The sequence below is a fragment of the Clavelina lepadiformis genome, chromosome 1, assembly GCF_947623445.1.
Source record: "Clavelina lepadiformis chromosome 1, kaClaLepa1.1, whole genome shotgun sequence".
NCBI lineage: Eukaryota > Metazoa > Chordata > Ascidiacea > Aplousobranchia > Clavelinidae > Clavelina > Clavelina lepadiformis.
The window spans coordinates 13576680-13589232 of record NC_135240.1 but is presented as its reverse complement, the minus strand read 5'-3'; the positions used below and the strand labels follow the sequence as shown (position 1 = coordinate 13589232).

Sequence of the window (12553 nt, the reverse complement as noted above, 5' to 3'; positions counted from 1 at the left end):
ACAAAGGCAACAATCATTTGTGACGTAAGGAACATTCCTATCTGGCAACGAACTCCATGCTTTTGTAAATGATGTTTCTTCCTTTCTCCACGCGGGGAAAAACGTCTTTCTTTTCTGCTCTTTGTCGTCGACTTTTTTCCTTTGAGTCGCCTGGCACGATCAGGGAAAAGTAAACGCTTCTATAAATACCCTTGATGGCTATTGGGAGAGTCATTCTCTAAGAGAAGTGATAGCGCGAAGCTAAGAGTTACACAGAACCAACGACTGCTAAATTGACTGCCTTGCCAGGCGAAAAACGTCGAATTACCGAAGAAATCAACTGACATTCGAGGGACTTATTCTACCCTTATTTTTTGACATCTGACAAAAGTCAGCGTATTGAGTATTTTGTGCAACAATATATAGGAGCAACCAAGAAACATGTCGACCTACAACAACGTTATTCTTTTCGTTACTCTCGTTTTCATTTCACTGGTAAGTTGAACTTTTACTACATTTATCTTTTAATGCTTTAGTTTAGTTAAAACCATAGAAAAACTGAAGTAAGTTAATTGAGCGTTACAAGCCACCATTAACCGATTCGAATCCATGACAACCAGTAGAGTTGTTATAAACAATGCCGAGCCCTAGCGTTCTCAAATCGGCGACGAAATCGTTGCGTTCAAGAAAAGGCATGGCTGTTGATACAGAAGGTTATATAAATAAAGATTCGTGACTGTGGCGTATTTAAGTTGCACATAATTATAGAAATGTTGCTTGGTGTTACAGTTGCTATCGGATATTATTGCCATTTTCAGTTGTTAGTTACACACTAAATGATTTTTTGACAAATTTTTATTGACCATGTTGTATAAAAGGTTACAAATTCAATCAATTTATAAAAAATGTAAACATGGCACCTTTGGGCAAAACATTTTACAGCTGATCATTGTCGCTTGTCCGTTGTAAATAAAAAACGTAGAAACGTGGTATATAGTTTAAAAAACGAACTAAGTGTTGCACAAGAAGACTTAAATCTAAAGCTCCAACTTCTTGCTGCTGACCATAATGGCGGAAAAGAAATAAACATTTAGATTTTCGAAGACGCAAATAACTTAGCGTTTACAACTTAAACGATTTTTGCTTCAATGGCCCAAGCTTGTTTCGGCATTGTGTGCGTAAGTGGGTCTCGGTGTCAAATTTTTTTAGCTCTTTCGAACAACAGTGTGGCGAAAGATTGAAATGGGTGCTGCTGATAGTGGCATCAATTCATTTGCCCTAAATACACTTCACACAATACGGCAGTGTTCTGAAGACAAATAAGACCGACCACCGATAAAGCAGATCTGTGTGGTAGATAGCCAACGCTTATACACGCGCTTGCCGCCCGAAAAAGCTTCGGAATGCTCACTGCTAATAATTAACGGCGATGAATTATGGCATACGTAAGTGGCTATACGTGAAACGTCTTGTGATCGAAAATTTTATTTTTGATTTCTTGTTACGTGGGCAAGCGCTAATTGTGTGCTCCGAAACACGAGTATTTCGCATACCAACATGACTGTTAACTAAAGCACATAGGACTGATGGCGCAATTAAAGTAATATAGGCTTACGGGTAGGCGAGAAGCACGTCCAGGTGCCCCGGGTAATAGCGGAGCGACTTAGTTTGAATTTTGAGGTAAACACGTGAAAGGTATGCGTGGAAATACCAGACAAGTTCATTCGTCGTTACGGACGGCGCATACTGGATTACACCTTTTGTGGCGCTCGTTCAACCCACGAGCGAATTTTTAAAAATCAGACGGTCCCCTCACGAAACAGGAAGTCATACCTTGACCACTTATGCCTTATTAATTTTCATAGCAGCAAGCGATCTATCCAGTCAATTTAAGGCATAAAATACAGAAAACATATATAGTTGTGACTTGTGCGCTGTAAAAATTTTTCTACCGCATGCCTTTGGGTCTTTATCGCAAAGCATAAGTTTGCAGTTTTACCTGAACTATGCTGTAAACGTTCGCTAGATTATAGATTATGCGCCGAGACGAAAATAGTATCATGGAGGTAACGAAAAATATTTCCGTATAAGGGCATTTGCCGGCGTGATACGAAAAAACGACATTCCTTGCATCGCCTGTTTTACTACGCACGAATTAACCCTCAAAAAATTGAGTCTGTTTGAACCCTGATTTTGTTTATTCAGACATGTGTCGCCGGTGTACCAAGAGCGATCACGACACCTTCTCCCAAGTGCTTACGAAAGTGCTCCAGCTGCCCCAAGACACCGTCCTGTGCTCCTGGAGTAAGCTTAGTACTAGACGACTGTGGATGTTGCAAGACGTGCGCACGCCAGATTGGTGAATCCTGCAACGACAAAATGAAGTGTGATCACCACAAGAACCTCTATTGCAGCTACAGTGACATTGACGAGAATGACGGCATATGCGTGGGTAGGTGCACCTGGACCGCTTAAACAAATACCTTCCTGTTGATGCTTAGAAGTTTAAACAATAGGGTGTGCGTAATACCTAAATACTGCGCAATGGAAAGGACATAAAAAAGGCCTTAGAATAATAATTAAAATCTACTGTTTCAAGCGAACAAAGCTATAAGAGTTAGGGAGCATAAATAGCTATGTGTTTTGGATCGAATTCCGGATTGAGGCCTTCCTATAAAAACAGTATGGTTCGTGTCGTCAAAGGATTTCTTCGCATAACAATGGCCAGTTTTGTATTAAGTAAGATATGGAAATATCCGATTGCGCGTACCAGTTATCTCGTCGCAATTAACACTCGTATATACTCGAACATGCTTTGAAGAAACGACCTGAAGCTGTGAATTCATATTTATTGTTGATAGTCAAAATAACTTTTACGCGAACCGACTATAGAAATGTGATCTTTATGAATTTAACATTTAATTAATTTCGTGCCACTTCTTATAGCGACTAAATTAAGGAAATGAATTTATTTACAGGGCGCTGTACTGTATATGACGAAACGAAAAATAAGTTTTTGAATTTCAATTTTCAATTCTCAATTTTTATGTTGCAGCTAAACCCGGAAGATCGTGTTTCTCGGGCGGCCAAACTTACGTCAATGGCGAATCGTTTAACATCGGATGCAAAGTAACTTGCACCTGCATAGATGGATACCTTGGCTGCGCACCACAGTGCCCTGTTACCATCACCGCCACTGCCCCCAAGGTTGTTATTTGAAGTTAACTTTAGACCCCAACTTAATGTTATTACCTCGCTTAACGTCGTGGAACTTCATTTGTATTCCCTCTGAAGTGTTCCAGGCATTTCCTTTCCTGTAAACAGTCCTTGATATTTATGTGGGTCAGCCGATAAACAGGAAATTTGTCGTGTTTTTATAGAACTGTCTTCACCCAAGATTGGTGACCAAGCCAGGCAAATGCTGCGAGGAATGGGTGTGCACTAGCAAACGTCTCAATAACACAACAACGGACGAATCCATGCGCCCTATCCACAGCCAGAGACGAGTGGTATCCGCCCCGTTGAGACACAGACCCCGGGTTATTGCGGCAGGTAAGCCCAAAACAATTTTTGTTTCTTTATGGATAATACGTGCTGGCGTCTTTATGTAGGAAAGTGCAAAAACAACATAGTCGGTGGTAGACACGTACCGGAGATATTCAGTAGCAGTGAACGATTTTGTGCACGATTGATCGCTTGAAGGGAGCGAATTTCGACAATGTTTGCTCAGTAATGCGATAACAATATCGAAGATGGGTTTAGCCCAGACGCAAAAATTTATAATCGGGTCTCGCTCACTTAACCATAACTGCTGTTAAAGCAAAAACACATTAGCAGTTGGGTCACAAGGTCTTAACACGCGATATTTGTATTCTCACTTTGCGCGACTTTATTGCGTGCGAGAGTGAGAACGAGTTCGAATATGCAAGGCTTGAATGCTTGGTCCTAGTCGATGGCCGACCGGGCGAATAAAGGGTCCATTGTGCGTAAGCAAATACGCGCGGAAACTCCGACCAAATTCCACGTCGCCCAAGTAAACTTAATTCGGTTTGTACCAGCTGTGCAGAGTAAATTCTGATTTCGCTAAAATTTAAATCGTTCTGGGTCGTGCCCTGGTAAATTTACCGATTGTCGTTGATGCTGTAATGTATACGTGCCTGAGCAAAGGAATTGTCTCGCTTTGTGCCACACTATCGTGCTTAATCGCCTTCTGACACACCTCTTTTTAAGTATTGCGACGCAGCTGGGTAATGCGTGGACATTGATCTGCAAGCAAAATTCAACAAAAGCGGTTTGTAAATTCTCCGTTGTTTTCTATAGTTAATTTGCCAATATGGATGTTTGCCTTACGATTTGACACAGAGTGAACCAATTTGCGCGCCGTAGTTTGTAGTCGATACATAAAATTACTGGTCTTTGTCCGTTGGAGCTTAAAACGTGGCTGGAAAAACACGTACATCACCTACTGCAAACGTAAAAAATTCGCCTTTTATGGTCGTACCTGACATGGAACGTACTTTGCGGTATTTTAAAATGGTTTTCCCTTCGGGATATTACGGGGCGAACACAGAATTCGTCATCGAAGTCTCCCGACAAAACACGGCATCGTGTGAGCTAAGCCTAGGGCTTAAAGATAAAATCGGGCGCCTGGACGAGGAAAGCTGTTTGTGAGTGAAAAAGCAAATGGCAGAAAAAACAACTATAATACTTTCAATAAAGTAAAGCGTTCTGTACTGATAGACAGTTTGAATGTAATGACTAAACCGTCACCTTTTAAATTTTTATAGCTTCTCGCCCTCAACCCATTGCGATCACAGTTCGTGAGAAGGACAGATGCAATGTACAAACAACTGAATGGTCTCCCTGCTCGAAAACCTGCGGCTGGGGCATATCAGAACGTGTTACTACTGATAACAAGGCATGCAAGTTACGCAAGCAAACCAGACTTTGCCAACTCCGCCCTTGTCTTGCCGAATTCAACAACAACATTAAGGTAAATGCCGGTTAAACATATTAACTTATTTCTTGCATCTTGTCTGTTAAGTTTAACGATCAAGTGATCTTAGATATTTTTACTTGTAAGTTAAATGTGAGTTACTTTTTTTTCAGAAGGGAAAGCGATGTGTACGCACAGTTAAGGCTGAACGCCGCGTCCGCTATTCGTTCTCTGGCTGCCACAGCAAGGTATACACCCCCAAGTACTGCGGCACCTGCACGGACGGACGATGCTGTACACCTAAGCATACCGTTACCAAACCTATCAAATTCACTTGCGATGATGGCTTTCAGTTCAAGAAGCGGATGATGGTTATCAAGTCCTGCCAGTGCAGCAGGAAGTGTGCATCTGACAACGACATCTTCTTCTCTTACCGTAGCATGGGTGGGGACACCTGGAGAGAGTGAGGAGCGATGTAGCCAAACAAATAGAGAGATGGCCAACCAGGGCCCGATAAGCCGCTGCCATTAAAGAGATCAGAAAGGTTAAACAAAGTGGTTAATGGAGGACTAAAAGGTGAGCCCCCCGAAAGGGGACTCACCCTCCCCAAACACCGTCCACTGTCAACAACCTTTTATGTGCAATGGAATTACAACATCGTCAAAGCGTTAAACGTCAGCCTTCTTGGTCGATGGAAGACTTCATTAGAAAAACTGTCAGTAGCAGATGATTGCTGGTACATGGTCAGCTGTACCACGACCCTCAATAGTAACAGTTAAAACAGGAGATAATATTGTTTCCGAAAGCTGTTTATTGCAACCACAAAAACCCACAGTTTTACGTAAAGTTTGCGTTTTTCCACTTTTAATCTTGCCATCAACCACACTTCTACATGTATTCACATGTTGTCCGACATATGCGTGCGTACCGATAACTCTTTTATACGGTCACTGCCAATACGACAAGCCTCCAAACGGGACGAGTCGGCCGGCGAAAGCTTGTTTTTGTTTTACGATACCTCATAAATATCCAATGGCTGTTAAGCTTATTCACCAGCCTGGCTAGCAGCTAGGTGTCTGGAGCAAGTCATTCGGGTTCAATGTGCTAACCTTTGCTAGTTGAACATTGTCTTTTACCTGGTATGTAGCTCGCGTGCGAAGAAAACTCAAACGCATTTATCACGCACGAGTTTTCTCCCATGCCAGTTCCCTGCTCTCCGCTTTTTGCGTGGTTTCGTAGAGAAAAACAGGCTTTCCCCACACTGCGCTGTTAGCTCTATCGGTTTTCAAAGTCCATTAAAATATTTTGCTCCTCAAATGGTGAATACGATCCATAAAAGCATTAAAACTTCTAAAACTTTAATGACGCAGTCGAAAAGTCAATACGCACGTATTTTGTAATTAGTTTTCACTATTCACAAGTACACACTTTTACACTGAACTAGTAGTTTTTCGTTTGTTTATCTATTACTATCCTGTGACGACACCGGTTTTATGTCCCGCATCTACCGGGACATTAACGTACAAGGTGATTTGTTTTTCCTCTTTAACTTAGCTTTTAAACTGTGTTTACTGTATGTGTCCTGGCGTTTTATTGACACCATTCGCATACAACTTATGATTCCGTAGATTTGTTGACCGGTCCGATAAACTACCACTATCGGCACCACACTTAATTATATCAGTTACTGTAGTAACCTGTTGATTTGTTAGTTTGACTTACTGGAACTATCCAGTGGTTAGAATGTCTTAGTCGAGTGATTTTTTGCGTCAAAATAGGTCCATTTGTCCAACATTTTAGTTTATTGCCTCCTGTCTCATCGTTTGTTTGTTCTTATCAACTGTTTCCGTGTGCTTCTCGTTTATACGTTTCTTTAATTTATATACCATTTGTACTTCACACATATTCAGAGCGACCATATTTTTGTATTCGTCTACTGCTTGGCTAGAAACCTTGCAAACTGAATAAAATTATTTTGCCTTGACAAACATTTCTGGTCATCTGTTGGAATGTCTAGCGCTAGGTGAACCAGTTAAGGTACTGAACTGCACCAAAACGACAATAGCCTGAAAAACAAAGGCGTTACTTAAGTTTGCAAAGTGGCAAGAAAAGAGCAAAACAAACTGGAAAAAGTTATTATTTAGCATCAAACGATAATACCTAACACGTGACAGTTAAAAGCAGGCTAAAGTAACCTGCGTTTGTTCAGATAATTTGCAGGCTTCACTTTGGGTAATGTTGCCCCCACGCCAAGTCCACGACCGACCAGATGTGAGAATTGCGACAGCGATTATCCCTAAAGCAAAAAACTTCAAAAAGACTTTAATCTGTTTTTGAAACTGAAGATTTGTTCCACAATAACGTAAACGATGAAACTTCAAAACGCCCTGTTCGGGACTTGGAATGTGAACTGGCTGGGTTACATGTCCTTCAAGAGATGAAGATCTTTTACAGAAACTTAATCTAATCAATGTTTACGTAAGTGAGCATAGAAACACCCTCGGCAACCGCGTCGCCAACCACTTGTTTAAGTTAATGACGCATATGGCCAAGGTCGATTATTTATACAGTTTTAACTAATTAATCATATGTGGAAAGTGACGGGTCAAAACTTTTAACTCCACACAACAGCATGATTAATGCGTTTGGTTGTTTTGTAACCTGCGCTACTATGCCACGCTATAAAGTTTGCATACCTTGTCTTGAAAGGCTCTGTTGTACTTTTAATAGCAATAGTATCATGCACAAAAGCCAGATGGCTGTTCCTATTACAACCCAAGTTTTAACTAAGCCCGGTGTAATCTTAAACAGACTATTGAGTAATTGTTACCAAGGCTGCCACACGAATCTTACGAATAACTCGCGCTTAGGCGATTCCAAGCCAAATGTTGTTTTTTGTTGGTGTATGTCATTACGGTGATGACTTTCGATCAAATATTGGAAACTAATAATGGGACATGAAATATGATACCAGCTTTAAAAAGAACAATAAGCGCCTGAAATCGCATATCCCTGGGACGATCCGACGAATATCGCTCCCCCAGCCCGCGAGACGCTCCACGCTCCAATTTTGTACCATTTCGTATCGCTGTCACCTTTATTGTTCTTAAATACGACCGGCCTAAGAATAAGACCGGCCTAACAAGTCTACTAATTGATCATGTGTGCCCATGCGCAGTGTATCTAGACACATAATGAGGATTAGGTTACAGCAGGACCGCGCGCAAACCGAATGTCCCATTAAGATATATTCGTTATGGACGGAAGTAGCTTAATAGTTTGGTAACGGGGCACTTGTGTTTTCAAAAGTAGATTCGCGTGCGCAAAAGTCAAAAACGATGCTGTCAGTGGTGTCTTATTGCATTCATTCATCTTCAAACAAAAGAGAGAATTAAATACCGTACCGCAAGCCAGAACATTTGAACACGAACGCAAATTAAAACCAACAAAAATGTCTGTGACGTTTGTTTTCACCCACCCGAGAAAAGGAATAAATTGCGCCTTGGTCACTGTTGTGGTTCGAAGTAGTAAACAAGAGCTATTTTTACCTGGATGCCTCCTGTACTGTTTACGCCTGGCACGGCAAGTCGCAATTCGTTTCAAAAATAGAAAATATTTGAACATCGTCCTGCAGTACAGCAATTTCAATGACTACATAATAACACCATCAAAAGTTCTGCAGCGCTTTTCAGAGTGAAATATTAAACACATATTGAGCACATATTTTTCACTATAGCTTGGGTCGAAATTAGCTGGTTTTCATTTAATTGTGTTTTACGCGCCAATGGAACAGCCCTTTGTCAGAAGTGCTTCAAACATGCCTTTTAAAGGTATAAGGCAGTCCTTCGGAAAACAATGTTTAAACAAAGAGGTTTAAATTGATGTGTTTACTGCCACGTCTACAACCGGCCATTCCGGTTTTATTTAGTCAGCATGTGGAATAAATGTCAAGTGATATGGAATGATAAGTAAGTGTGCCGAAAATAGAAAGTTTTTAATGGCGCCAGCTCTTGATAAAAATATGGTATGTGATTGTTGGATAAACAACAAAAAAATGTACAATACAATAAAAAATTTTGGTCGAAATCCACTCAAGCAAAAATAGCAGCAATTGTGTGGTCCAAACAATATGAAGGAATGCCTGAAAGCCCTAAAAGGGTTCGATTTTGATTACGTTACCCAGTGGAGATCGCTCTTGCTGGATTCGTCATATACCGTGACCCTACTCTAGATCATGTTCTCACATATTTTCAACTAATTTCGTCTCTATTACCACCCCCGGATTTAATTTCATTTTAAGCAATAAATGAAAGTGTACGCCGGTCTTGATATGTATGCTTTGATGTAATTCCCCGTGAGCTCACAGAGTATAGAATAGAAAAAATATATAGGCTAATAGGCTTTTTCCACTGTGGCACTGCGTTGTAATTACAGCTTCAAATTCCTGCTATTAGTGGCTTACCTACTCAGTTTACATTTTGAAAAACAAATATTACAACATTTGTGCGATTCAAGGCAAAAAAGTAATTTTTGATGGTTGGTGGCAGCGTAACTTCTTTTGCCACCGAAGATTGTATAAAATACATTACGTTAAGTTTGAAAATATGCATCATTACCAGCCTGCGAAAAGCAACAAAAGCTGAAAAAGAAGATTAATTAATGCTGAGCTTTTGCTAAGTCTTTCAAACATGCAGTCTAGTAGGACCATTAGCAATAAGAAGGCTTTAAATCCATCCAATTAACGGCTATAGATGCCAGTTATCTTGTTTTCAATCAATAATGCAAGATTATAGAAAACGGCGTCTTGTATTTCGAATTGCAGAAACAAATAAAACACGAAAGCTTACCGTAATCATGCGCGTTCTTCGAAGAATATGCGGAGGTGTGTTAAACAACACACAATAACAGTCAACGCATTTATTTCCTACGTCATTATCCAATCTCGTTTACAACCTTAAACGGTCATCGTTCGCTCATAATACACTACAATACAGAAGGATAAACGTGTCGAAACAAGCTTTGTTGAAGATGTAAGTCGAACGCGTGTGTTGGATAATAACGACTGACTGAAATACACAGAATGTTAGGCGCGCTTGGGCTATCAAAGTCGGCTCCGTGGGGGTCCGGCTGTTTGGATGACGCCGCTGGCACGAGCAAAAATAGGTTGCTGGAAAAGGAATGGTGAGTCAACCAGTTCGTAGCGGAAAGGCTTTGGCTGTTATTGATTCACAAACAAAAGCAAGCGGGCAGTATCGTGCTACTATAATCGCTCTGTTTACTTTACTTTGAAAGTTGGGTCAATAGCGAATGATAACAATTACCACTTGGACACTATTATCCTGTTGACCAATAACTGGAAATGCCTCTCTAGGGTTTTCACTATATCAAAAATGACAGATTTCTTGGCAAATATAGAAACAAGGGAAACCGATTGAAGGGCCAGGTGCACGATTTGCCGAAAGTAGATCAATTAACTTACACGTAATGTTTGTCCAATTCAGCGGATATACCATAGCATTTCATGCAGACAATGTCTAGACACCTGGTGAATTGAAGTATGAATTACTGCAAAATTCATCGCTAATAACAATAAATACGTGGTACAGTAAATAATTCGTTTTGTACATTAATCATTTCCGTTGCAACTTGTAACACTTCCATAATCATCGCTTTGTTTCGCAAAACATCTCGTCATAACAGCCACGAGCTTAATCGAAAGTGTCGTTCACAGTGAGAAAACTTCTCTGTGAAGCAAATGAGAGTTTCAGGTCGAAATTTGCACAATCAAAACCATAAATAGAAATGTCGCCGCTAACAAGGGAAACTATAGGTTACAGCACAGAAGGAAGATAAGGTCCCTTTCTCTAAAGTTTGTCACAAGCTTGTTCCCCGTTATCTATGAATCTTGAGAAACATTTCCACTTATATGACAATAGGAAACAATTCTTGTAGGATGCGGTAGCTTCCAAATTCAACTAATAACTGGCCCTGTGCCTTGCTTATGTCAAAGTACGGATTGCAGGACGAGGGAACAAACGTCACCGAAACTTTCCCAGACCTAATTTAGTGAAAACTTTGCGCGTTTGGTCCTTTCATTTCCAGGTACATACATGCGGGACAACATTTCCACTCGAAAAACCCAGCCTATTAAAGGAGGACAAATATTGCCAGTCAGCTTCTTTCTGGCAAATGTAAATGTCAAATGACAAATCGGAGGCATGGCTCGATAAAAATTCTCAGATAATTCATTGTGTGAAGTACATGGCCCAAGCACTTCACATTGCAAGTTACCAAGACAGAAGACCCAGATGTACAAAAAAAGGTCAAAGCTGATACAAGCGGTAAACACTGGCAGTAGCTGGATCAAAATCCACAACTGCTTACCTAAAACATGCGGAATGTTCAGCTGATTTTTATATACGTCAGTGAGCATCTTGGCTTACAATAACAGTGATAAAAATATTTACTAGAGGCAAAGACGAATCGTTATAGGTAAGAAAATCTCGCTTTGGAAAGGTTTCTTTCATGCACAAATGCAAATAACACTCGACACCGGCGGGGTTGGATTGATATCCACCCAAGTTTGGTCTAACTGCTCTAACACCACAGGCATGCCTATAAAGCCGTGCACTTATAACATGGATAAAATTGTCACATAACTGGCGACGCAGTTTTACGTAAAGCGGGGTAAATGGAGGTTATTTCCTGTACATGCAGAAAGTGGGACTTCACTCTCATCAAATTGAAATCGCTGAAGGCGATCTAGTCTGCATTACTGGAATTCCGATCTCACGTTGCAGTGGAAATCCCTCTTGACACTCGATGACACAAGCATGGATTGGCTTTGTGCTTGAGATTATTCGTTCTAAAAGTCGAGAACCTTCGCGTGTGAACTTTCGCTTGATTTAGCCGGTGCAAAATGGAAACCTTGTAAAGTTATAACAATAAAACAAACTGCGGTTTTATTTTTACCGCCGCTAAAGTACAGCTAAAAATAGTCACAAAAGAAACAAAACCGCCACCTGTAACTTAAAAACATTTACTATCAAGAGAAAAATGCTTACAATTGTATAGAAATAACCTTGAAAGTACTTCATATATAATTCCCTTTAAGCCTGGTGTTACCAAGGACACTTTGAAGTTGAGATATTGGGCAAAGGCGTTTTGTATACTTTTTGCGGTTAAGATTGTATTTTTTCAAAAAGCCGATGAAAGGGGATTGCCTTATAGAACTATACTGCCTTGAACAAAAGTCATCACTTTTTCTTCCTTCATATTTTCTTTAATTCAAGATAATGCGTTTGCTTATGCACAATACACAACATAAAACCATAATTCGATTTTAAAATGGTTTGAATAACTGATCATAAAGTTTTCATCTAAGACTTGTATAAAGTCTCGACTTTGGGAGGGTCATCTTATCTCTGACATATTATTTGGAGAATTACGAGTATATTGTGTAAAATACATATTTAGTAACATAAACCATGGCTGACCGGAAACTTAGTTGGGGTAAAATTACTTTAATTAGATCACCAGAGTTTCTGCTTATTATGCAAAATAGGTTTATATCGTTCTAAACTCGTCTTGATGCAAGGTTAGGAGGAACGAAGAAAGCAATTCGAGTTTTCTAAATCC

General features: G+C 40.2%; 1 protein-coding gene across 1 annotated transcript; it reads left to right on the top strand.

Moving 5' to 3' along the window:
• The first annotated feature begins 206 nt into the window (after positions 1-206).
• Positions 207-6903, top strand: LOC143458709 (CCN family member 2-like). The gene is made up of 6 exons (XM_076955561.1): positions 207-474; positions 2185-2431; positions 3035-3186; positions 3360-3531; positions 4767-4972; positions 5089-6903. The coding sequence occupies exons 1-6, from the start codon at positions 421-423 to the stop codon at positions 5380-5382; spliced, it is 1125 nt and encodes a 374-aa protein (XP_076811676.1). The 5' UTR covers positions 207-420; the 3' UTR covers positions 5383-6903.
• Positions 6904-12553: the final 5650 nt, after the last annotated feature.

Bases quoted from the DNA above. Each gene is read 5' to 3' on its own strand.
- LOC143458709 (XM_076955561.1), top strand. From the start codon at position 421: ATGTCGACCTACAACAACGTTATTCTTTTCGTTACTCTCGTTTTCATT. The intron at 3,187-3,359 runs GTTGTTATTTGA...GTGTTTTTATAG, and splicing joins TCACCGCCACTGCCCCCAAG to AACTGTCTTCACCCAAGATT. The intron at 4,973-5,088 runs GTAAATGCCGGT...CTTTTTTTTCAG, and splicing joins AATTCAACAACAACATTAAG to AAGGGAAAGCGATGTGTACG.